Source organism: Sciurus carolinensis, chromosome 5 (genome assembly GCF_902686445.1).
Source record: "Sciurus carolinensis chromosome 5, mSciCar1.2, whole genome shotgun sequence".
Lineage (NCBI taxonomy): Eukaryota > Metazoa > Chordata > Mammalia > Rodentia > Sciuridae > Sciurus > Sciurus carolinensis.
The window spans coordinates 123,336,320-123,363,380 of record NC_062217.1 but is presented as its reverse complement, the minus strand read 5'-3'; the positions used below and the strand labels follow the sequence as shown (position 1 = coordinate 123,363,380).

Genomic DNA, 27,061 nt, shown 5'->3' with positions numbered 1-27,061 from the left:
GCCAATTAGACATTAATTTGTATGCATTAATAAAGTAGTACATGAGAAAAAAAGAGCCCACCTTCATGGAGTGCAGTGAGGTAATAACAACAGAGCAGACCAGTTACCAGAGACGGATTTTAGTTCCTGTGTTACTGACTTTGAGCAGCACAGCCTGTCTGTGCATCATTTCCTCCTGTGTAAAAAAACAGGTTTCAAAGGACTTTAGTCCTTTAAAAATTCTGAGTCAATAAATTGGCAGAAATCCTAATTCTCTGAAAGACAAGTCTAGAATCTGCTATCTTTCATTTTTTTTTAATATATATTTTTCAGTTGTAGGTAGACATAGTACCTTTATTTTATTTTTATGTGGTGCTGAGGATCAAACCCAGGGGCTCATGTGTTCTAGGTGAGTACTCTACCACTGAGCCACAACCCCAGCCCTGGTATCTTTCATTTAGTCTATTTAGTTTTCTCATGTTTCTTGTTCCCTGTTTCTATAAAGTTGACCTGCTCCCCACTTTCTCCCCTTTAATAGGGGAGAGAGAACAGTTGAGGCATCGTTCTGTTGTGATTGTAATTGAGGTAGGTTTTGAAGTGCATGCTTATGTTCAGGCTTATGCTGCAATGTTTAGAAATATTTCAAAATTTTATGGTTCTCTGATGGTTTTAGTTCATCAGAAACGTGTTTTTTTGTGGTACTCGTGGTGGAATCCAAGACTTTGCACATGCTAAAAGCAAGTGCTCTGCCACTGAGCTACATCTCTAGCCCAAAGAGAAGCTTTTAAACCCAGTATATCCTATTTGTTCTTCTGATTATATAACCTCACCATTCACATACAAACACTTGTGTTGATGAGGTTGTGTTTTCCTTTTTATGCTTTTTTGCATTTTCTCCCCACCCCCCCCACCCCGCCAGCCCCGTGGTGCTGGGGATTGAACCCAGGGCTTTGTACATGGGAGACAAACACTCTACCAACAGAGCTACATCCCCAGCCCTTTTTGCATTTTCTTTAACGAACATTTTATTATTATTATTATGGTTATTATTATTACTGCACTGGAGGTTGAACCCAGAGGTGCTCTACCACTGAACTATATCCACAATAATATTTAGTTTTTATTTTAAGACAGGCTCTCACTAAGTTGTCCAGGCTGGCCTCAAACCTGCAATTCTACCTCAGCCTCCTGAGTTGCTGTGATTAGAGGCATGTGTCACCATGCATGCCATACATTATTTTTATAACTGGAAAAAATTAAGGTAACTATGTAAGGAAGTAGAACAGCTCCCCCCACCTTTTTTTTTTCCCAGCAGTGCTGGGGATTAAACTTCAGGTATTAGGCATGCTAAACATGTATTCTGTACCACTGAGTTACCCCTGAGTCCTACATTCTAATTTTGAATCTGCCCCTTAGTAGTTAATGTCACCTTGACCAAGTTTCATAACTTCTTTATGCCATAGTTCCCTCAGTAGTGAAATAGGGATGATAGTGTTTTGTGAGGATTAAATGTTTTAGCACATACACGGTGCTTAACACAGTGCCCATACATCGTGTTTGTTACTTTTCCCAGCAAGCAGTTGCCTCACTGACCCTCGTGCTGCTCCTCTTCCCCTCCTAAAGCTCTTTCCACTCTGCCACAATCAGCTTTCAGAAATGGACAACAGATCACACCATTCCTTGTTAAAAGCCTTCCTGGGGCTCCTGTTGTCTGATCACTGCTGCCCCATCCAGCTCCTCTCCATTTTCCCTCCTCTCTCGCTCTGTTATAGGTGTATTAAATAAGTGGGAGTTTCCGGATATGCTGTGATTTTGCATGCCTTGACATCTGTGCACATGCTATTTCTTCTGCTTAAAGTGCCTTTCTTCTCTGGTTTTGTCTGGGAATCTTTAGTGATCCTTCAGGACTATCTTTAAACCTCCTGGCCTTTTGTGTAGATTTGATCACTCCTTCAGCGCTCACCTTAATGTATTATAACTGTTTGTCTCCATGTCTGTCTGCTTGACAAGACAGTAAGTTCCATGATGGTAGAGCTGCAGCCTCTTCTTCCTCCTCTGATGAGGGACTTTGTGCAGTGATTGGCATTGAGCAGATGCTTCTTGCACATTGTTGAATTAGTAGTCATGGATCAGGAGTTGACTAACATTCTGTACTTCTTTCTTCAATTTCTCTAGGCTGCAGGAATTAGTTGATAGAGTGCTTGAACGCTTTCAGGCATCTGGACTAATAGTGAAAGAGTGGAATAGTGTGAAACTGCATGCTACAGTCATGAATACACTATTCAGGAAAGACCCCAATGGTAAGTCCTCGTATTGCTGTAGCACAGCCAGGCATGGTGGTGCACCCTACTTCTGCCACTAGGGAGGCTGAGACAGGAGAATTGCAAGTTCAAGGCAACTTAGTAAGACTTTATCTCAACATAAAAAATAAAAAGGGCTGGGAATGTAGCTCAGTGGTAAGTGCCCCTGGGTTCAGTCCCCAGTACCACAAAAACAAACAAAAAAGAGTTATAGCACAGTTGTGATCAGTAAGGCTTTATGGTATTAGAGGTTTCAGTAGAAAGGCCATCAAAGAATCTCTGATGTATCTTTACTTCTAGATCCATTAACTTGTTTTGATGAACCTAGTAGAAATGGGTGGTGACATATCTAGCATGTCTTCCATATCTTTTATTTCTGTCACATGTGGGATTGCCAGATTTAATAAATAAAAAATACAAGTTCAAAACTGGAGATGGAGCTTCATAGTAGAGTACCTGTTTAGTGTGTGTGAGGTCCTGGGTTGGATCCCCAGCACTGCAAAATAAATAAGTAAATAAATAAATAAATATATAAATGTATATATGTATATACATACATGTGTATATGTATGTGTGTATGTATATAATGTATGTGTGTATATATACATGTGTGTGTTTGTGTGTATGAGTTGAGACCAGTGGTTCTCAACTGGGTGTGATTTTACCCCCAGAGGATATTTGGGTTTGTCTGAAGATATTTTTAGTTGTCACAATTGGGCTGGGGTAAGTTTTTAGCATAGTCAGAGTTGTGCAACTGTTACCACAATCAGTTTTAGAACATTCCATCACCCTGTCAACAAGATAATACAATTGAAGGTCACTCCGCATTTCGTCCAGTTCCCAGTGCTAATTCTAGGCACCACCAGTCTGCTTTCTGTCTCTATGGATTTGCCTATTCTGAACATTTCCTATAAATATAGTCATGCAATATGTGGCTAGCTTCTTTCACTTAGCATAATGTTTTCAAGGTTTATCAACAGTTTAATACATATTAGTACTTTATTCCTTTTTATTGCTGAATAGTATTTCTTTGTATGAATGTATCACATTTTATCCATTCACCAGTTGATGAACATTTGTATTGTTTATAATTTTTGACTATTATGAATAATCTGCTATGAATATTTTGTGCAGGTTTTCATGGGGGCATGTGTCTTCACTTCTCTTGGGTTTATATCTAGGAGTGGAATTCCTGGGTCTTATGGTAATTCTATGCATAATATTTTGAGAAACTGCTGACTTCTCCAAAGTGACTACACCATTTTACATTTCTGTCAGCAGTGTCTGACCATTTCAGTTTCACCACATCTTTACCAGGACTTGCTATTATCTGTGTGTGTGTATGTGTGTGTGTTTCAATTGTAGCTATCCTTGTGGGTGTAACCTCATTTTGGTTTGGATTAGCATTTCCCTGATGGTTAATAATGCTACTTGCAGATTTTGAACTTGTCATTAAACATTTCAGTCTTCAGATATGATTTCTGTTTTTTAATTGATAGTCATTTGGTATTAATTTACTTGTTCTTTCAAAATTGTATATGTCCTCTTTTTCTTAACAGGGACCTTTTTTTTTTCTTTAAACAGTGATGGAGCTTGATCCCAGGGCTTCACATGTGCTAGGCAAGTGCTCTACCACTGAGCTACATCCTTATCCCCCAGAAAATTTATTTTTAATAAGTTGTGAAATATGCTTGGGATTGGGATCTTTGACTTGGAGAATACTTATTAGAGAAATAGTTCCATAGTTAACTATGTATAGCTAAAATGTATTATATTTGTGGACCTGTTAGAACTCTGGATAAATTTTATCAGTTTTGACCTGGTATTCTCTAAACCTGTATAAGCAAAAGAACACACTGAAAGGTGAAAATATAATTATTTTTCAAGGTCTGTCAGTAGGCAGGAAAGGTTTGATATTTCAGAAAATATTCTGAAAGTTAAATAATTCTTAAGAATGCTTTGTATTTTCTCTTTCCTGTACTCTTCTCTGTGTTGAATTTTTACTTGAAAAGAACACAAAATGATGTGTTGCTTTTTTGTTTGCCTTTCCTTTGATATTCCTCTTCTTTTTTAAGGACATCTTCTGGGATATCAGAAGAGATGACACAAGAAGCCAGAGCATGGCTTTGTTTAGGCCAAGGTCATAGATTTTCTGTATTCCTGGTTAGAATGCTTGTAAAGATACCTTTGATTGCAACTAAAGGGCTCTTTTTCATTCAAGGAGAGTCCTTAAATCAACCTGAAGCCTGACTGCCATCAGTTTTGACCAAAGTGTGAACTTTTAATGTATTTTTACATGTTTAAAATTACATGCAGCTTATATTGGGTATGTAGATGGCAAGGAACCTTTGGAGACACAATCTCATGTCATGTCAACCCTCTGATTCTATAAGAACTGAGGTCCATGGAGGAACAAGTTTGCTTAAGAGCGTGGCTAGTTCCATAGTTATTAAGTATGTACATGAGTATTTAGAGAATGTTGAATGAATAAATGTATACTGAATGAGTTGGTGACAGAGTTGACATTAGAAACCATCACTTCACTTGTTCATAGCCTGTTGGTTTGCCCACCATATTATGCCACTTTCTAGGTAGTATATGAATATTTTGCTAGTTGTACCTGTGTACCTATAGAAGTCCAAGAGAATACAAACAGATGCATAACCTAAGCTTCTCCTCTAACATTATCTTTGGACTGTTTACAGCTGAAGGCAGGTACAATCTCTACACAGCAGATGGCAAATATATCTTCAAGGAAAGAGAATCATTTGATGGCCGGAACATTTTAAAGGTCAGTATGAAGCAGAACAAATTGGAAATCCTTTGGCATGGTGTCTTACATAATAATGTTCTAAAAATGTAGCAATCTTCTTGACTCTGTTAAAGCCTTGGTACTTCTCAGTACTTGAAATTGATGACTTAAGGAAAAATGAGGGAGGAGCCAGGCATGGTGGCACACACATGTAATCCCAGCTTTTTGGGAGACTGAGGCAGAAGGATCTCAAGTTTGATGCCAGACTGGACAACTTAGTGGGACCCTGTCTTGAAATAAAATAAAAAGAACTGGGGATGCCCCTTAGTGGTAGAGTGCCCTGGGGTTCACTCCCCAGCACTGCAGAAAAAGAAAAAAGAATAGAAATAGAAAAAATCAGGGACTGAGGTGCAGCTCAGTGGTAGAGTGAGCATTTCTAAGACCCAGCATTTCTGAGACCCGGGTTTCCATCTCCAGCACCACCAAGATGACAACAGAAAGGAACAGTGAGGTATCCCAACTAATTAGATCCATAGGAATAATGTTTTACTCTGTACTTAACCTCTAGAGGTTTGAGTTTGCATTTATTTTAAGTGAAAAAGAACTGTTTGTCTTGTTCTAGTAGACTTTCCTCTTCACCCACAAAATCGCTTTCCTAAGTTGCTATATAATCTATTTTTACTCAGGAGCAGTTCGTGTCCTAAAAAGTAGGTGGTCCATTCTGACTGTTGAAGCTGTGCTTTTCTGAGTGTTGCATTAACCTATGAAATTTAAATAGAAGGGGTTCTGCAGGATTGCATTTATCTTTCTCCCGCAGACTACATTCTGTAATATCCATGATTTATGCCCTTTCTGTCAGGTTAACATGCCATTGTTCCCCTGGGCAATGAGAAACCGTTGATTCCAAGGGAAAATTTTTTGATTGTTCATTTCACTTGTTCTGTAATGGTTTAGGTCAGATATTTTCAAGGCTATGGGGTTTTTTCATTGAGGGGAGAGAATAAGCTTTAGCTTTAGAAATGCTTTTTCTTGTACTTTCTCTACCTCAGCCTCTGTTCCCTTATCTCGTCATTGACAGTTTTCTTGCCAAATGCCTCATGTGAGCCCATTGTCTTTAATTTGTGACATCACTCTCCAGCAGCTATGAGCTTCTTTCCAGAGAGCCCAATGGGCCATCCACAGCAGGTATTCCAGCACCCACCCTGCCGAGCTGTGGCAATTCCTTCCTTTCCTTGATATTTTCCTCTTTTTAAGCAATTTTCCTGTTTTTGGAGTAGCTTTGGGTTTGAGTGGCAGGCTGCTTATGAATTTAGTATTAGTTAATTGTTTTTCCCAGGCCATAGCTTCAGTGTGATATGAGTCTTTCTCATCTTCTATGTCCCTTCTTTGGGAATTTTCCAATAATATCACTAATTACTTTGCTTTTGTTGTTCTTAATTTGATTAATAAAGAAAATAGACTGAATAGGGAAAGAAATCTTTAGGAATAGCTCAAAGCCAGCTTGATTCTCAGGGGATTAAAATGTGTCAATGCAAGTGGGGCCTGCAGAGCTTTGATGTTCCTAAGGAGCCTGTGGGTGGCCGTATCTGCTGTATGGATCCCTCACTCCATGTTGAGTTTCTCTTATTCTGGCAAATCAGTTTTCCATTTAAAGATGCTTTTTCTTGAAATCTCCCAAACCACCCCAGTGATGACATGAATGTAGCTCCCTCTAGTGTTAACAAGCACAATTATACCAGTTAAACCAGTAGTACCTTTACTAATTCATGCCTAATCAGTTTTAGAGCTGGGTCCAGTGAGATACTGGGAGACCATTTAGTCTAATTCCACATTTTAATCTCTTAACATGATATCTGCTGTGGTTAAAGTGACTTGGCAAAGGTAATACTAGTAGTGATAGTGACTGGAATCTGAACAAAAAGACCCACAAATAGAGGGGGTCAATTATGCTGTCTCCCATAAGAAGACTTAGGGTTCAGTTAGATATTAGTTATTTGAAACTGGACATGTCTGTCTACATTGGGATAATGTGTGGTTAAAACTTGTTTCGTAAATGTTGTGTGCCAGGTAGTTTAAAACTGTGGCTAATTAATCAGCCTTTGGGGGCTGGTGGTGTATCTAAGTGGTAGAGCAGGTGCTTAGCATTGCAAGGCCCTCAATTCAGTACCCAGCACTGTCTAGCTGCAAAAAAGGGCAAACTTTTGTAACGACTATAATACTAACACTGACATGATCGTATACCATTTTCTAGACCATGTGCCCTGAAGATGTGACAGTCCTAATTATATAATCCCTACCTTCTCGGGGTTTCCTGTCTTTGAGGAATATAGATGGTTAACAGGCAGTATAAAATGATGGTAGCAAATAGTATAAGAGAAGTACCTCTGAACACAGGTAGTTAGGACAACGTGTTTTTTATTATAGATTCTAATATTTTACTCCTTAATCATTAGTTCCGGAAAAGATAATCTTACACCTAAAAGGGAATCAAATTTTCTTTGAGAATAATGGTAAATTTGGCACTGCAAAGTTTATCTCCTACCAAATACACAAGGTAATTAATAACTATATTTTTAAAGTAGCTATAGTATACTGTCTTTTGGATTTACCACAAATGGACATGTTTTTCTTAATTACAACATGAAAACCTATGACCCCCGAAGCCCTTGAAATAAAAAATGAATTTAGAAAGCCAGTGGATTATGTGTGTGTGTATTAAATTTATATATATATGGTTTTGTACCAGATGAAATTATTATGTTAAGAAAGAAAAAAAATCAGTTTTCACTAACAAGATAGGAACTGACGTGGAGTAAACAGAAAGGTTAACTGCAATGGTTTTCAAGGAACCCAAGCATATGTGTGCAGCATATTAATAGCTACATAGGCCAAGGATCAGGAATGTCTATGCTGGGAGGTAGTCTTAAAAAAAAAAAGTCAACTTCATCAACTATTCAAAGAGAAACAAAGCAAGAGAGAAAGTCATTGCTCATTGCTGTAAGAATTTAATGAGTAACAGCCAATTGCTATTCTACTCCATGAAGAGAATTGGTCCTTTTGGCTCAGCATAATATTGCGTTCTGTGTACCTTAATAAGAAAAAAGAAATGTAGTGACTTTAGGAGGTCAAAGCCACATTTTTCTTTTGTACAGCTTTTTAAAGTTGTTGCAGCTGTAATAGACTAGCATCTGGTTATCCCCAGTTAAAATACGATTTTTTTTTTAAACCTAAGAACTAAAAACAAAAGTATCATTCTCCTGTGTTATTCAAAGCAGAAAAGGAACAAACATGTTCAACTATGGTGGTTTTTTTGTTTTGTTTTTTAATGGCGGACTGACAGTTCCAAAAGGAGGATGTATTAGTTAAGACTAGCTAGGCCAAATTAATAGGATGATGTCCTCTCAGAGAGTTTCTGTTTCTAAGAGATAGCAATGGATCCAGGTACTATTTGGGTAGCCATAGGCAGTGATCGCCATGAAATTGGAGCACTCATGGCTGACCTAAAGACACTGGCAGGGGAATAACAGCTCCCTCACTAGCTGGAAGTAGAATGGTCATTAACTGCCAGCTTCAAGAGAGAGAAGTGATGGCAGTCTGCTTGGGGGGGTTATGAAATGGCCTTAAGCAATACCATCAGTTTTCTAAGATTTTGCTCTCAGCTAGTTGAACAGGGATATACTATTAACTGCTCACAGGCAAAACATCCGACTGCTGTGCAGAGGATGTGCAGAGGGCATTCAAGCCCTATGTTGAATTCTCCAGAGAAGGTGTCATGGCATAAATAAAGGCTCAGTCATGTATTTGAAAAGGAATGGCAAATACTGCAGGTCCAAAATCAAGGGAAAATCAAAGTAAAAGTACCATTTCCTTAGACACTTTAAAAAATTTGGAAAATATAAACCAAGTACAAGGGAGAAGAATTTGTGCCTTTTCTACTTCAAATGTAAGACTTCCATTTAGAAAGAGAGGGAATGGGCAATATTAAACTAACTATGTTAATCTTTAATACTTTTGTTTACAATCGTTTTAAGTCTGTCTCACCACATGGAGACTTTTCTTGAGAGGTGCGAGTGAGAGTTACTCAGGTATTTCATTCAGTTTCGTTTTGGTTCCATTTCTGTTCCTTAGAGCCTTTAAAAGAATAATCAGAATGAATAAGTTTTTTCTTTTTTATTAACACATATTAATTAGTACAGATTCATGGATTTCATGATGACCTTTCCATACATGCATATGATATACATTTATCATGTTCATCATCTCCACTCTCCCTCTGCCCTCTCTCACTCACCCCTCTTTTGTGCTTCCCCACAACCCCACTTTCTGTTCCTCTTTTACTTTCAGGTCATATTTATTTTATATTTTACTTTCCACATATGAGAGAAAACATGGGATAATTGTTTTTTTTTTTTTTTTTTTGTCTGACTTGTTTCATTTCACATGATGTCCTCCAGTTCCATCCATTTTCCTGCATATAACAGGATTTCATTTTTCTTTATGACTCAGTGATACTCCATTGTGTGTGTGTGTGTGTGTGTGTGTGTGTGTGTTTCATATTTCCTTTATCCATTTACATGTTGATGGGCACCTTGGCTGATTCTTTATCTTGGCTATTGTGAATTGTGGATAATGCTGCAATAAACCTGGAAATGCAGATATATCCTTTGTTTGCTGACTTCATATCCTTCACATATATATACCCAGGAGAGATATATAGCTGGATCATATGGTAGTTTTATTTTTAACTTTTTGACAAACTTCCATACTTTTTTTCCAGAGTAACTTTACTATTTTATGTTCCCACCAACAGTGTATATGGGTTCATTTTTCTTTTTCTTTTCTTTGATTTTGGTACCGGAGATTGAACTCAAGGGTTAAGTACAAGGGGTCACATCCCCAACTTTTTTTAATATTTTACTTAGAGACAGAATCTCACTAAGTTGCTTAGGGCCTTGCTAAGTTGCTGAGTCTGGCTTTGAACTCACAATCCTCCTGTCTCAGCCTCCCCAGGCACTGGGATTACAGGAGTGTGCCACTGTGCCCAGCATAAGTTCCTTTTTCTCCACATCTTCACCAGCTTTTTTTTTTTTTTTTTTTTTTTCTGTTTCTGGCACTAGGGATTGAACCCAGGGCCATTCTACAGTTGAGCCACATCTCCAAGCCACCCCCAACTTTAAAATTTTTTTTTTTTTTTTGTTTTGAAAGGGGTCTCGATAAGTTGCCTAGACTGACCTTGATATTCTCTTGTCTCATCTTCTGGAGTAGCTGGGTTTATAGGTATTCCTGGCCAGAACTTTTTAGTTTTCCTGTTTTGATAATAGCCATTCTAACTGGAGTGAGAATCTCGGTGTAGTTTTGATTTACATTACCCTGATGGCCAAAAAATATTGAACATTTTTTTCATGTATTTATTTGCCATTTGTATGTTTTCTTTTGAGAAGTGTCTGTTCAGGTCATTTGCCCATTTTGATGAGATTATTTGGGTTTTTTAAATACAGTTTTTTATATATTCTGGATATTGTTTCCTTTCTTGTGCAGACACTTTTTAATTTGATGTAATCTCATATGTTAGTTTTTTTCTTTTTTTCCCTGAGCTTTTGGAATCCATCCAGGAAATTATTACCTGTGCCAATATCTTGAAATGGCTCTCTTATGTTTTCTTCCAGTAGTTTCAAAGTTTCAGGCCTTAAAGATCTTTGATCCATTTTGAGTTGATTTTTTGTATAGAGTGAGAAATAGGAATCTAGTTTTAATCTTTTACAGGTTTGTATCTATTTTTCTCAGCAGTATTTGTTGAAGAGACTGTCCTTTCTCTAGTGTGTTTTTTTGGCACCTTTTTGGGGGGAATCATTTGGCTAAAGGTGCATAGATTTATTTCTGGGTCTTCTATTTTTGTTGCATTAGTCTATGTGTGTTTTTTATACAGGACCATGTGGTTTTTGTTACTGTGACTCTGTAGTATGTTTTGAAATCAGGTATTGTGATGCTTCCGACATTGCTCTGTTTTGCTCAGGATTGCTTTGGTTATTCTGGGTGTTTTGAGTATCATTATGAATTTTTTTTTCTAGTTTTGTGAAGAATGTCTTTGGTATTTTGATGAGGATTGAATTGGATCTGTAGATTGTTTTGGGTGTACGCCCATTTTAACAATATAAATCTCCCCATTCATGAACATAGGATGTCTTTCTACCTTCTAGTGCCTTCTGCAATTTCTTTTTTCAATGTTTTATAATTTTTATTGTACAAGTTTTTCATGTCCTTAATTGGGTATTCCTAGATATTTTATTTTTTGTGTGTGGCCATGGTGAATAGGATTACTTTCCTGATTTTTTTCTTAGCAGTTTTATTATTGGTGTATATAAAAGCTATCAATTGCTAGGCATGGTTGTGCAGACCTGTAATCCCAGCAACTCAGGAAGGTGAAGTTGGAGAATTACAGGTTCAAGGCCAACCTGAACAATTTAGTGAGACCCTATCTCAAAATAAAAAGAGAGTTGGAGATACGAGATATGGCTTAGGCCTAGCATGTGTGGGAAGTCCTGGTTTCAATCCCCAGTACTACCAAAAAAAAAAAAAAAAAAGGAAGAAACAGCTCTAGATTTTTGTATGTTGATTGGTGAGAGTAGACGCTCTTGTCTTGTTCTTAGAGGAAATGCTTTCTGTTTTTTCCTGTTGAATATGATGTTGGCTATGGGTTCATCATATGTAGCCTTTATTATGTTGAGATATGATCCTTCCTATACCTAATTTATTCAGGGCTTTTATTCATGAAGGGGTGTTGAATTTTATCAAAGGCTTTTCCACATCTATTGAAAGGATAATGGGATTTTTATACTTATTCTATTTACAAATTATATTATTGTTACTGGTTTGTATACGTAGAACCGTTGTAACTTCTGAATGAAACCAATTTGTTCATGGTGTATGATCTTTTTAATTTGCTATTGAATTGCAAGTATTTAATTAAGTTTTTTCCCCTCTTTGTTTTGCATTTTGCACCATGAATACTAGTCAGTAGTTTTCATTTTTGGTTGGGTCCTTATCAGGTTTTGGTAGCAGAGTATTCATAGCTTCATTGAACAAGTTTGGAAGTGTTTTCTCCTTTTCTAATTCATGGAATATTTCGAGAGACATTGGTGTTAGTTCTTTAAAAGTCTGGTACGATTCAGGAGTAAATCCATCCAGTCTTGGGCTTTTCTTTGTTGGGAGACTCTTTTTTTCCTTCAGTACTAGGTGGAACCTACGGGAGCTTACCACTGAGCTACGTCCCCATCCCTTTTCAGTTTTTATTTTGAGACAGGGTCATATTAAATGCGTAGGTGGACCTTGGACTTGGAATTCTTCTTACTAATCCTCCCAAGTTCCTGGGATTACTGGTGTGTGCTGAGCTGTTAGAAGTTTTTTTCTTAGTGCTTCAATCTCATTACTTGTTATTAATCTATTTAGAGTTTTTAGATCCTCTTGGATCAGTTTTGATAGGTCACATGTGCCCAGAAATTTGTCCATTTATTCTAGATTTTCCAATATATTGGCATATAGTTTTTCAAAATATTCCCTAATGATCCTTTGAATTTCAGTGATTTCTGTTGTAATGTCTTCTTTCTCATCTCTAATTTTATTTATTTGGGTTTTCTGTCTCTTTCTTCTGATTAACTTAGCCAACTTTTTTTTTTAAATTTTTTAGTTTTCATATATCTTTATTTATCTGCTTATTTATTTTATTTATATGCGGTGCTGAGAATTGAACCCAGTGCCTCACACATATGAGGCGAACACTCTACCTCTGAGCCACAACTGCAGCCCTAGCCAAAGTTTTATCAATTTTGTTTTTATCTTTTCAAAGGACCAGTTCTTTTTTTGCATTGATACTTTGTATTGTTCATAAAGAATCTTTTTTTTTTTTTTTTTTTTTGCGGTACTGGGGATCGAACCCAGGGCCTCATGCTTGCAAGGTAAGCACTTTACCAACTGAGCTATTTCCCCAGCCCAAGAATAAATTTAAATGAGATCTCTGTTTTGTTTACTTTAGAGAAAGTTTTATAAGGGAGTGTTTTTTAAAAAGCCATACTATTTATTGGTTTTAGTTGAAAAAATATATCCATAAAGCATGTATGGCCTGTTTAACAAATAATCATAAATAATACAAGTACTACCAAGGTCAAGTAGAAAAATGCCCCAAGACTAACAAAGATGTAATTAAGTTTTTAAGCATTCAGAGTAGAGAGGCTTGTTTTGAGTGAATGTTTGGTTTTGAAGTGTTGAAAAATTAATTTTTACTCTTTCTAGGAAAGATAGAAAAGAGGTAAGATTTAGAACTATGTAGTCACTTTTTAAAAATATTTAATAGACTTTAGAGTAGTAGTTTTAAGTTCACAGGAAAATTGAGGAAAATAGTGTCCCCATATACTCCATCCCTACACATAACACAGCATCCCCTGCTGCTCCACCATGTACATGTGTCTCACTTGGTGAACCTACATTGACACATCATCATCACCCCAAGTCCATAGATTACATTTGGATTCACTCTTGGTATTATATGGTCTGTGGATCTGGACAGACGTAAATAAGTGACTGACATGTGCCATGTAGAACAGCTTCCCTTCCCTAAAGATCCTCTGTTCTGCCTATTTACCCTCCCTCTCCTCAGCCCCTGTCAACCACTGACCTTTTTCTGTCTCCATAAAAGTTGGAATCCTACAGCCTATAGCCTTTTCAAATTGACTTCTTTCACATGATAATATGCATTTATGTTTCCTTGGTGTTTTTTCATTGCTTAATAGCTCATTTCTGTTAGTGCCGAATAGTATTTCATTGTCTGGATGAAACAGTTTTTCAGTTTACCTGTTGAATGCCTCTTGGTTGCTTCCAAATTCTGGCAATTATGAATAAAACTGTATACATCGTATGCTGCTTTTGTGAGGATATGTTTTTGTCTCCTTTGGACAAATACCAAGGAGTGCAATTTTTTAATCATATGATAAAAGTATGTTTAGTTTTTTAAAAAAGCTACCAAATTGTCTTCCACAGTGGCCATATGTACCATTTTGCATTCCCATCAGTAGTAATTGAGAGTTCCTGTGTCTCCACATCCTTGCTAGCTTTTGGTATAGTCATTGTTTTGGGTTTTGGCCATTCTGATAGGTTTATAGTGGTATCATAATTTTTTAACTTGAATTCTCCAATGATGATGTGGAACATCTTTTCATATACAGTTTGCCATCTTGAATATCTTCTTTGGTGAGGTATCTGTTCAGGTCTTTTAGCTACTTTTTAATCAGTTGTTTTCTTATTGAAAACAAAGAGTTCTTTGTGTTTTTTGGATAACAGTCCTTTATCCAATGTGTCTTTCATAAAGGCACATTTCTGTAAGATGTGGGGGAGAGGAAGAATGAAATAGGGAAAGCAGAAACTGTCTCAGTCTGTGGCTTATCTTCTTATTCTCTTGATACTATCTTTCACAAAGCCCAAGTTTTTAATTTTAGTGACGTCCTGCTTATCTAAAAAGTAGTAGCCATATCCATGGTCATCTAGGTGGTGTTCTATGTAATATTCTAGGAGTACAGTAGTTTTGCATTTTTCATTTGAGTATGTATCTGTTTTGAGTTCATTTTTGTGAAGAGTGTGAGATTGCTGTCCGGGTTTATATTTTTGCATATGGATGTCCAGTGTTCCAGCACCATGGTGGAAAAGATGGTTTTCCTGGGCATGGTGACACATGGCAGTAATCCTAGCTACTTGGGAGGCCAAGAAAGGAGGCTTGCAAGTTCAAGGCTTCCCTGAAGAACTTATTGAGACCCTGTCTCAAAAATAAAATAAAAAGAGCTGGGGATATAGCTCAAAGATAGAATGCTTCTGGGTTTAGTCCCCAATACTGCCCCACCAAAAAAATAAAAGAAAGACTATTTTGATCTATCGTATTGCCCTTGCTTCTTTGTCAAAGATCAGTTGACTATATGCACATGTGGGTCCAGTTTGGAGCTCTCTATTCTGTTCCAAGCATTTGTGTGTCTGATCTTTTGTGAATACCACACTGTCTTGATTACTGTATTTTTGTAGTCGATCTCAAAGTTGGGTAGTATCAGTCCTCTGTCTCTGTTCTTTTTTAGTATTGAATTGGCTGTTCTGGTCTCTTGTCTTTCCACATAAACTTAGGAATCATTTTGTCACTATCCATAATATAACTTTCTGAGATTTTTTTTTGGGAGGGGATGATACTGGGGAATGGACCCAGGGATACTCTACCACTGATCTAGATTCCAAGTGCTGTTTTTATTTTGAGGCAGCTTCTCATATGTTTCCCAATCTGGTCCCAAATTTACAATCATCCTACCTCAGCCTAAGTAGGATTGGAGGTTTGCATGACTGCATGTAGCCTTTCTGGGATTTTGATTCTGATTGAGATTGTTTTGAATCTATAGATAAAGTTGGAAGGAACTGATACCTTGGTAAAATCCAGTCTTCTTATCTATGAATATTAAATATCTCTCTATTTAGTTCTTCTTTGATATCTTTTGTTAGTTTTCTAAGGTATATAGTGCATATATTTTATTAGTTTTATACTTGAGTACTTCATTGTTGGAGTACATGAATGTAAATGATACTATTGTTAATTGTAAACTCCACTTATTCATTGAAAAGTGATTGAATGTTATATATTCATCTTGTATCCTATAAGATTTGTTAGTAGAAAAGGGGTTTTTTTTTTTTTGGTAATTCTTTTGAATTTTCTACCTAGACAATCATGTCATATGCAAATAAAATACAGTTTTGTTATTTCCTTCCCAATCTGTACACCTTTTATTTCCTATTCTTGTTTTACTACTTACCTAGGACTTCTTATGATACTGAAAGGCACTGGTGAGAGGGAACATCTTTGCTTTGTTCCTGATTTTGGCAAGAAAGCTTCAAGTTTCTCATCATTAAGTATGACGTTAACTGTAGGGTTTTGTAGATGCTGTTGTTTTTGTTTTTGTTTTATGTACTAGGGATTGAACTTAGAATCTTGCACATGCTAGGCAAGTGCTCTACCATGAGCTTCTTTGTAGTTGTTCTTTTCTATCAGACTTCTCCAGACTGAGCATTCAGCAGTGTGTCAATTGCTGTTTAGGGCTTCCTACTCTGGAAGTTTCTCCTTCTGCTGTGGTCAGTTGTTATTCTTTGTATACTTCTGTGTGTTTTTCCAGCTTGAGGGACAGCAGTTTGTCCTGTGACCTCATTTCTCTGGCAGATCTAAATAGAGTTATTGTTTTTTTAGTCTTTTCAGCTTTTTACTTGTTATTAGAATGGAATGGTGACTTCTAAATTCCTTTATGCTGGACTAGAAACCAAAAGTCTCATAACATTTTCAAAACAGGTATTAATGAGGACTGGGGATATAATGTGCTCAGTGGTAGAGCACTTACTTATCATGACCAAGGCCATGGGTTTGATCCTTAGCCAGAAAAAAATATATTAATAATTGCAAAGGAATAATGACATTTATAAAGTATATTATTTTGGACTGAGGATGTAACTTTGTGGTAGACTGCTTATCTAGCATGTGTGAGGCCCTCCCCAATATCATAGACAAAAGTTGGTTATTTTACTTGAGGAAGAAAAAAAAATTTACTATCTGATTTTATTATCCAATCCAGTATTTAGCCATGTTATATACTGTTCTTTTTTTTTTTTTTTTTTTTGCGGTGCTGGGGATTGAACCCAGGGCCTTGTGCTTATAAGGCAAGCACTCTACTAACTGAGCTAGATCCCCAGCCCACATATTGTTCTTGAAAATAATTTTTAGTCTCTTGGATTTTTAGATTGTTTTTCCCTCAAAACCTAGAAATTTCAGGAAGTCTTTCATTGAATATCTTATTAGTAAGTGTTCTGTTGCATTCTGTTAACAGGATTAATAACAGCAAATTGAATTTAGGATAAAAGTTAATCTCTCTTGACTTTTCACTATAGCTATGGTATCATTTTTACTACCTAATAAGTCTGTGGCTTGAAATTTTAATCTTATATAAGTAAAGTCACTAAGCAAATATCACTTCCTTTATAAACTTTTTTGTTTTCAAAAGTAAATTGTCTCTATTGATTTCTCATATATAATGATTAAATCCTGCTAGAAAATAGACAAAATCATCTATTGCACATCCTTGCAATAAAGTGAACCTGCTTTGAAAATATATCTGCATATTGATCAATGAGTTCTGAAAATTGTATTTTATGAAATTATGCTAATAATTTTCCATTTCTCCTTGTCCGTTATTTAATGTTTTATTTTCTGTCTCAGAAGCTAAAACCCCACATTTATATGTTATGAATTCTAATTTTCCATTCTTTCTTAAATTCATTAATTTATGAGTTTCCTGACCTTCAGTGACATGAAGATCAACCTGATTTCCTTGAACAAAACTGAGACTTTTTTCCTCTAGCTAAGATTAAATTTAAAAAATTTTTAAAATTAAATTAAATTTTTAAATTTAATTTTATTTATTTTTTAATTTTTTTATTAAAAAATTTTTTTAGTTGTAGATGGGCACAGTACCTTTATTTTATTTATTCATTCTATGTGGTGCTGAGGATCAAACCTAGGGCCTCATACTTACAAGGCAAATGCTCTACTACTGAGCCATGGTCCCAACCCATCTTGTGTGTTATTTGATGTTTTATTTTCTGTCTCAGAAGCTAAAACCCCACAGTTATATGTATTATGAATTCCAATTTCCAGTCTTTATTAAGTTCATTAGTTCAGGAGTTCCCTGACCTTTAGACATGAAGATTGACCTGACTTCCTTGAACAAAACGGACTTTTTTACTCTAGCTAAGCTTAAATTTTTGTCAGGAAATTGAGAACTTCTTTAAAAAAGAAAAGTGATATTAGCAATTTTGAAAAAGAACCAAATGGAAATACTAGAACTGTGGCAGGTGGCAGATGGGGAGTTGTATACCTGTAGTTCCAGTGACTTGGGAGGCTAAGCCAGGAAGATTGCAAGTTTAAGGCCAACCTCTGCAACTTAGTGAGACCCTGTCTCAAAACAAAAAAACCAAAGAATTAAGAGTCAGGCACAGTGGCACCCACCTGTTAATCCCAGGGACTCAGGAGGCTGATACAGGAGGATCTAGAGTTCAGAGTCAGCCTCAGCAATTTAGAACAACCCTAGGGACTCTAAGGAATTCAGGGAGACTCTGTCTCTGACAAAATACAAAAAGGGGCTGGGGATGTAGCTCAGTGGTTAAGTGCCCCTGGGTTTAATCCCTGGAACCGAAAAAAAAAGAATTAGGCATGTAACTCAGTTGTAGAGCTCTCCTGGGTTCAGTCCCTTGTACTGGGAAAGGGAAGAGGAGGGGAAGGGAAGGACTGTAAAATGCAATAACTGAAATTAGGAGTTCAGTGGGTAGGTTTAGCATCATATTAGACATAACTGATATGGAAATAGTGAATTTGAAGTTGTATCAGAAGAAATTATCTAGAATGCAGTGTGAACAGAGAGAAAGGTAAAAATCACAAAAGAGAAGATACGTACATGATAGAAGGAGAAGATCTAACATTTATCTAACTGGAGTCTCAGAAGGAGAGGAAAGAATGAATGAAGCATAGGTAGTGGAAGATCAAAGAAGCCCAGTCAGTTCATTTTGAACAGGAATTCTATTAAATGAGCTACATTGTATTGCTTTTCTACAACTTGGGACCATATTGTGGACAATGTTCACTGTGTGAGCCCCAGCTGTTTTTAAACCAAATGGTCAAAATTTATTGGCAATATTCACATTATAGAGAACAAAAATCAGGAAGTTCAGCCAAGGAATGATTTTATTTTTTAATTTATTTTTAAAGGAATGCTTTTCTTAAATTGGTTATTAAAAATGAAAGATCAAAGTATTCAGGAATTTCTCATTTCACTCATTTTGTTAGTCTTCTGTAAGTCTGAAACTGTGTCAAAATAAAAATTTGAAAGAAGGAAAGACAGTAATGCACTTAGGAGTTGAATAGGACACTTAGCCATTTGGTGTTGTGTGTGTGTGTGTGTGTGTGTGTGTGTGTGTGTGTGTGTGTGTTTTAAAGTAGTCATCTTCCAGAATGGGTTTTTTAATTCTTGGTTGTACCTTGTTGCATTGTTTATGATAGGTACAGCTTTTTTAAAGAGTTGATCTTACCACAAAAATTGGACCATTTGATTTCAAAGGGCATAAGAATTTAACCCACGTAAAGAACAATTGCCTGATAATAGAATGTTTCATGTTAAAGCAAGTTTCTAAGAAGATAGCTGCCATCTTTCATTAGGATGATTTTTGTTTTGATTACAAAATGAGGATCCATATCTCTATTCTCATTAAGTACTCTACAACCATTTGCTATGATCATCTTTCAAACTATGCTTTCTTTAATTCCCTCCAGCCTGCCTCTCATCTCTGTCACTGCAGAAAGTTACTGATAACCCCAATTTGTTCTGTGCTTTGACCTCCCTTTATTTTTATCTCAGTAGTCACTTTGAGAGTGTTAAACCCTTTACTTCTCCAGATGCTTTTCTTCTCTTGGTTTCAGTGGCAGCTTGCTTCTCCTAGTTTTCTTCTTAATTTTGGATCTGCTTTTTAAAAATTCACTTCCTAATTTGTTACCCCTTAAAGTTTTATTCTCATGTCTCTCCTTTCTTTTCTACAGACATCTTCTTTGGATCCAAATCCTACTCATTCTTTAAAATCCATTATACATATTATCTCCTCCTTAATGTTAAGGGCTATTCCAGTCACTGGAACTCTTTCCACCTTTTTTTAAAAAATGCCTTGATTTTATTTATTTATTTTTATGTGGTGCTGAGGATGGAACCCAGTGCCTCACACATGCTAGGCAAGCGCTCTACCACTGAGCCACAAGCCCAGCCACTCTCCACCTCTTAAGTCAGCCTCCACCCAGCTTTGAGTGGAGACCTCTTATATATCCTTGACTACTTAGCATTGTGTCTTGCATCTAGCAGCATCCAGGGAATTCTTCTGGATTGACTGATTAAAACTGTTTTCTGCAAGCTGGGCCCCAGTGGTGCATACCTGTAATCCCAAGGAGGCTGAGATAGAAGGATCCTAAGTTTGAAGCCAGAGTGAGCAACATGGCATGATTCAGTCTCAACAATAAAAGTGACTGGGGATGTAGCTCAGTAGTAGAGCACACCTGGGTTCAGTCCCTAACACTGAAAATAAATAAGTAAGTAAGTAAGTAAATAAATAAATAAATAAGTGAATCAGTTAATCAATCACACAAACTTTAAGGGGGTTAAAGGTTGATTCAGAGGCCAAAGTGTTTGTCTACAGAGCCTCATTCTCATTCTCCCTTCTCAGGCCCTAATGCAGCAGTGAGAAACCCCTTTACCTTCTCCCCTCCCACCCGACCCAGGGCCCCAGAAGTGATTTAGTTCAGTCCAGCTCAACAAGCACTTGTTGACCAGTTCCCAGGCACTGAGGATTGGTACTTAGTAACTGTGGGGAATAAGGATAACTGTTACCATGAATTTTAACCCCCATCCTGGCTGTCCAGCAGTCACCAAGGGTTTATAAAAAATTCCCATGCAGTGTCAGTAATCCCAGTGACTTGGGAGGCTGAGACCAGAGGATTGGAAGTTTGAGGCCAGTCTGGGTAGTTTAGCAAGACCCTGTCTACAAATCAAAATTTTAAAAGGGTTTGGGATTTCACTTAGTGGTTGAGTACCCCTGAGTGCCATGCCTACTACTGTAAGAACTAAACAATAAAACTAAAAAAACAGTTTTCCACAGAAGTCAGATTTTGGAAGGGGAGAAGAAAAAATTTTTCTGTCATGCATCATTAGTAGAAACATGTTTGTCAGAGGGGGTGTTTTTTGCCCAACACTTCAGATCAGAAACTTTTAGAGTAGGAATTACACAAACTGGCTTGAAATTCAGATATGGTCTCTACCTGTTATTTGATCCTCAAACCATGAATAATCTTTACATTTTTCAGTGGTTGAAAGAACATCAAAAAGAATATTTCACGATATGAAAAAATGGTATTATTTATTTGGATTTCATGTAGTTTTTGTGGAACACAGACATATTCATTTGTTCACACACTGTTCAGCACAATTGTGATAGAGACTGTGTGTCCACCTGGCCTGTTGTGGAAGAAGTTTGCTTACCACTGTCTTAGAAGTTAGAGTTTGTTTATTTTGGTACTGAGGATTGAACCCAGGGGTGCTTACCCACTGAGCCACATCCCCAGCCCTTTTTTATATTTTATTTAGAGACAGGGTCTCACTGAGTTGATTAGGGCCTCGCTAAGTTGCTGAGGCTGGCTTTGAATCTGTGATCCTCCTGCCTCAGCCTCCCCAGACACTGGAATCATAGGCGCGCCACCCCAGGTTTTTTTTTTTTTTTCTTTTACAGCACAGGCTCTAATTTATGATTAGATATGATGTACTTTCTTCCCCACTTTTTAAATTCATTCTAATTAGTCATGCATGACAGTAGAATGCATTTCGACATTTCACACATTCTTCTGGTTTTACATCATGTAGAGTTACTCAGGTTGTATAATCTTATGTGCATATAGGGTAATGATGTCTGATTCATTCTACTGTCATTCCTAGTCCTCATTCCTACTCCCATGCCCCCTTCCCTTCCTTCACTTCCCTCTGTCTAATCCAAAGTACCTCTTTTCTTCCCTGCCCCTCCCCTTCGTTGTCAGGTAGCATTCCCATATCAGAGAAAACATTTGGCCTTTGGTTCTTTGGGATGGGCTTATTTGGCTTAGAATGATATTTTCCGGTTCCATCCATTTACTAGCAAATGCCATAATTTCATTCTTCTTTAAGGCTGAGTAATTTTCCATTGTGTATATATACCACAATTTCTTTATCCATTCATCTGTTGAAGGGCATCTAGGTTGGTTCCATAGTTTAGCTATTTGAATTGAGCTGCTTTAAACAGTGATGTGACTGTGTCACTGTAGTATGCTGATTTTAAGTCCTTTGGGTATATAGGAGGAGTGGGATAACTTGGTCAAATGGTGGTTCCATTCTCAGTTTTCTGAGGAATCTCCATACTGCTTCCCAGAATGGTTGCACCAGTTTGCAGTCCCACCAGCAATGTATGAGTGTACTTTTTCCCCCACATCTTGCCAATATTTATTGTTGCTTGTATTCTTGATAATTCCCAGTCCTTTTAAATATTTTATTTAGAGACAGGGTCTCACTAAGTTGCTGAGGGCCTTGCTGAGTTGCTGAGGCTAGCTTTGAACTCATGATCCTCCTTCCTCAGCCTCCTGAGCTACTGGGATTATAGGTGTGGGCCACCGCACAGATTTGATAGGCCCTGAGGATATCCTAAGGATGTTATAAGTATTTAGTTAGCAGCAATCAATATTATTAAATTTCTGTTTATTTGATTCTTTTCTGGCAAATGTTTTGTTTTGTGCCATTTGTTTTCTTTTTGTGGTGCTGGTGATTGAACCCAGGGTTTCTCTACCACTGAGCTACACTCCCAGCCCTTTTTATTCTTTATTTTGAGAAAGGGTCTCACTAAATTGCCCAGGCTGGCCTCGAACTTGTGATCTTCCTGCCTCAATCTCTCAAGTAGGGATTACAATTGTGCTCTATGGCATCTGGCCCATGTTTCTTTTTAAGAATGAGTTTACTCAATTCAAGAAGAGAGACTTAAATTAAATATACCTATATCTCAGGTGCACAATCCTCTATTAACAAGTGAAGTTCACTTCTCAATTAAATTTGATAACAATTTTATTACTGCACATAGCAAGACTCAGCTGATATGAATAATAATGAGGTTAAATTTATATTTACCTTCCTTTTATTTCAAAATACATCCCTGCTGGGCACAGTGACATGCACCCATAGTCCCAAATTACTCAGAAGGTTGAGGCAGAAGGATCACTTGAGTCCCGGAGTTGGGAGTCATCCTGGGCAACAACAGTATTCCATCTCCAAAAAAAAAAAAAAGTATTTTCAATGAAAATTGTATTTTTACAAAAAAAATACGTCTAAAGATAATTACATTCTTCCCTGTGATATGCACTAGTTAAGTTGAAGCATGAACAATTTCTTTTAGAAAGGAGATTGAGATAAGATATCTTGCCAAAATATGAGTGCTGTTACTTTGCTCTGCTAATAATAAAATATATCTCTGCCTCCATTCTTTTCTTTTCTTTCTTTTTTTTTTTTTGGTTTGATACTGGGGATTGAACCCAGGGGAGATTAACTACTGAGCCACACCCCCCGCCCTTTTTATTTTTTATTTAGAGACAGTCTCTTTAAGTTGCTTAGGGCTTTACTAAGTTGCTGAGGCTGACTTTGAACTTACAATCCTCCTTCTTCAGCCTTCTGAGTTGCTCCCACCATGCCCAGCTCTGCCTCCATTCTTGATGATTAAAAAACAAAACTCATAAGAATAGGAGAGTGAAGAAAATTATTAGAGGCTTTCTGTATTTGGCCACTACTAGAGGCACTTTATTTTAAAGTATGATTGGATAAAGGTGATTGGATGATTCTTTAGCACTTCAGATTTATGTAAGGAAAAAATGCAGTTTCAGATGCTCCAGTTTGGTTTCATAGATTCTGATTTTAGGTTATTTTAGGGGACAGGTTGGAGAGAAAGATTCAAATCCAAACAGTGTTTCACCAATACTTTTCCTCTGAATTTAATTCATGAGTTACTTTGCCTGGAAAGTAAAGTCTTCAGGTACTAATGAGGGCACCCAAAGATACAGCTGTCAGTGAGGTGAAGCCATTTTTAAAATAAATCTGAAAAATGAGCAGTTGGCTGATTTTTGACAGAAGCCTACATCCATCCATCCACATCCAGGGAAAGATGTGTTTTCCCTGTTCTGCTGCTGTCTCTTCACATATGATGTTTCTTCTGTGCGCTCTTTTGAATTAATCTCCCTGACTGTTCCTCTTTGCATTGGTGTTGGGATTTTTCTGGTATTGGGATTTTTCCGTGTGTGGTCTTGGCTCAGAGGGGTGATGATGACAGGGTTCAGAAGGGTCTCGCCAACACAGTAATGAGGAATAGGCCATGGTTTGGCAGAGAAAATGATAGTGCAACAAAATTAAGAGGTTGACATTACTTTTCTTAAAATAATTCCTGGTTCTTATCAGAATGAAATATAAATACTTGGTAGTGTTTTTTGAATATCTATATTCATGATAAATGCTTGCTTGATACATTGCTGGTCAATAAATAGTCAGTCATCTTTGGTCCCTCTGATCTCATTTCTTTGAATTCTTTGAGTAGGGTACCTGTCCTTATGGTAGCCAGTAATCTTCTGCATTCATTTCTAGGAATACATTCATTATTTTGGGTGTAGTTTACAGATGAAGTAAATTGGGTTATCGTTCACTTTGGGTCCATTACAGTTTTTTTTTCATTGTAAAATATTCATAATGTTTACCCTTTTAACCATTTTTATATACAACTCCGTTGCATTAGTGTGTTCACGTTGCTGTGCAACCATCACCACCACACATCTCCAGAAATTGTTACCATCCCAAAATGAAACTCTGTACCCGTGCAGCAGCTCTCATCCCCTCTTATCCAAGCCCCTGGTAACCACAACTCTACTTTCTGTCTCTATGAATGTGACTATTCTAGATACTTCATCTAAGTGGAATTATGCATTTGTCTTTTTGTGTCTGGCTTATTTCATTCAGCATGATGTTTTTCAGGGCTCATTCATACTGTGTCATATCAGAATTTCATTTCTCATTAAGGCCGAGTAGTATTCCATTCTGCATATAGACTCCATAGTGTGTTTTTTTGCTGTAGTGTGAACAAACAAGTAGCAGAATGTAAATCTGGACATGGAGATGGTGACATGGCACTATGTTCTTTGAAGCAGCCAGCTGCTTAGGGACTGGACTGAACAGAAGCCATGTCAGATTGGTCAGCTTGGTGTCAAAAGTATCTGTTATTCCAAGTGTTAGAGGACTTTGATGGAAAAAGATGTGATGTCTTCTTAAGAAATGATGCCTCTTCCCCATGTCCCGGCAGTGAGAAAGTTTTAGAATCAATACTCAAATGTGAGCATTATCATCATAAGTTAAAAGTGAGAAAACAGAAAATAAGTCAGCCAGAACTTGAGTTCAGAGCTTACCCTTCAGTTGTAGGTTAAAGCATCGATACCAGTTTCTTAGATTGTACTGGCCAACTCCTGTGGTGTGCATGGGCATGAAAACCCTGTCTTGTCTCTCTTCCAGAGCCTTTTGCTTATAAGACATCTAGCCACACGTTTGCAGAGGGAAAGGAGACTGTCTGAACTGCATTACAGAAACCTAAGTGTGTGTCACAATCTATACAGCTAGAATGAGGTACTGAAGGCTTGTTTCTTTTCTGTGGTTCTGACAGGGGTGAAGTTATTTCATGTCTTGTCTAATGAGGTGACTTAGTTGGAAATAACTTAGACGACTAAGTGGCGGTCTGACTCCCATCTTGCAAGGAGCCATTCCGAGCCCGGCCATTATTTGGACAGTTACTGTATGTCTCACACTCATTCCATTGCCTGATGTTGCCTAAGGACATCTGATTTGCTCTCTAACTTCTGAATGCTGTCCCTGTGTTCCAGAAGTTGGAGTGGAGATGGCCTGGGACTGATGACCTTGTGTTCTCCTCTCTCACCTTCTTCTTTTTCTGAATTTGTTTCCTTGCCAGGACAATCAGCAGTCAATGCCCAGCCTCCCTGAAGCCCCAGACCAAGAAGTTACCTCTGCTCTTGCTTCCTTTGCCCACTCCAGGATTCACTTCTGCTGACTTGTACTTCCTTTCAGCTGTGTCTTGCAAAGATCAAGTACTTAACTTCTGTTGCATTTGTTTGAGGGGGGGAACCTGATGAGTAACATCTGAGGGAAGGTGACCAAACAGGAAATAGAAAACAAAAGTGGTAACAAATTTTAATGAACATTAGGAAGACTTATCTGAAGAAACATCATGCTCATCTCTGAAAAGACACCTGCCCTCAGGCTTGGTGGTCATAGGTGTAGGTGTTGAGGAATCTGCCAGCTAGCAGCCACTTGGGCAGTTTTGTCCAGGTAAAGCAGGATAAAATCCATGCCTGAGGCAGAACTTCCTGGAGGAGGAACTTTGCAGCAGACTGAACTCTCAGGGACCATCTTTAATGCCAGTTCTGTGGAAAAGGGCAGTGTGTGTGGCATGTGCCGAGGTCAGTATGGTGCTCCTACTGTGCCAGCACAGCCTCTTCTCTCCTCTGCTCCTCCCCCACCCCATGTTTTTTCTCGCTATTTTTCAAAATTGAAAGGCTCTGCAGGGTGGGGAAGTCCCTTGGCATTTTGAATATTGAGGTGCTCAGCAAAACTGCCTGGCATCCTGTTTGTATATAGCAGTTTTAATTCACTCTCTAATAGGTCATTTGGCCTTACCAGCAGAGTCTTAAACTTGATAATCCTTACGTCAGCAGTGAGGCTCAGGCCAGACATCCAAAAGTGCAACCCTGAGTGATTATTTGAAGGAGGTTTTAAAGCCTTCATTTCCTGGCCCCGTTTGTTGCCTCCTTAGGTCCAACCATTAACATTCCTTGTGCTCACTGCAGCCAAGACAGACAGGTGATTTGGGAGAGTAGAATGACTGAGGGAATTTCCTGTTTCCCTTCTGTGCAAGGAATGCCATCCCTGTCAGTGGAGATGGGGCTTGGGCTCTGGGGACTTGCATGCGCTTTGGTACTGCTTTAATGGACAAGTGTGAAACTGGAATGGCATGCTGATGGGTTGAAAAATAGCATCTGTTCCACTGATGTACATGCACCCTTTTGCTGCTTTCCTTATAAAGCGATCTGATGATAAGAATCATTCCTCCCACAGACTGGCCTTGACTTTGCTTCTTGGATCTGAGGCACCTTAGGTCTTCTGTAAGTGCATTATGTCATCTTTTTATTGGCTATTATTAGCTATTATTAATGACTCATATCACTGATCACTGCAGGTCGAGGTTTCAGATTAAAAGTAGCATCTTGGGCAGAATTAGGGACTGTATTTGTAGATAGCTCTAGGATAGTGACTACCTGCCATGTAGT

General features: G+C 37.6%; 1 protein-coding gene across 8 annotated transcripts in view; it reads left to right on the top strand.

Moving 5' to 3' along the window:
* Positions 1-27,061, top strand: part of Ascc1 (activating signal cointegrator 1 complex subunit 1) — a 97,455-nt gene that overhangs the window by 57,342 nt on the left and 13,052 nt on the right. For 6 of the 8 annotated variants that reach the window (XM_047551863.1, XM_047551862.1, XM_047551865.1 and 3 more), the window contains 3 exons: positions 2,155-2,279; positions 3,864-3,899; positions 4,985-5,070. In XM_047551863.1, coding sequence (XP_047407819.1) covers positions 2,155-2,279; positions 3,864-3,899; positions 4,985-5,070 — 247 coding nt within the window. The remainder of the gene's footprint in view (positions 1-2,154; positions 2,280-3,863; positions 3,900-4,984; positions 5,071-27,061) is intronic. The other 2 variants (XM_047551866.1, XM_047551869.1) reach the window with 1 other exon arrangement.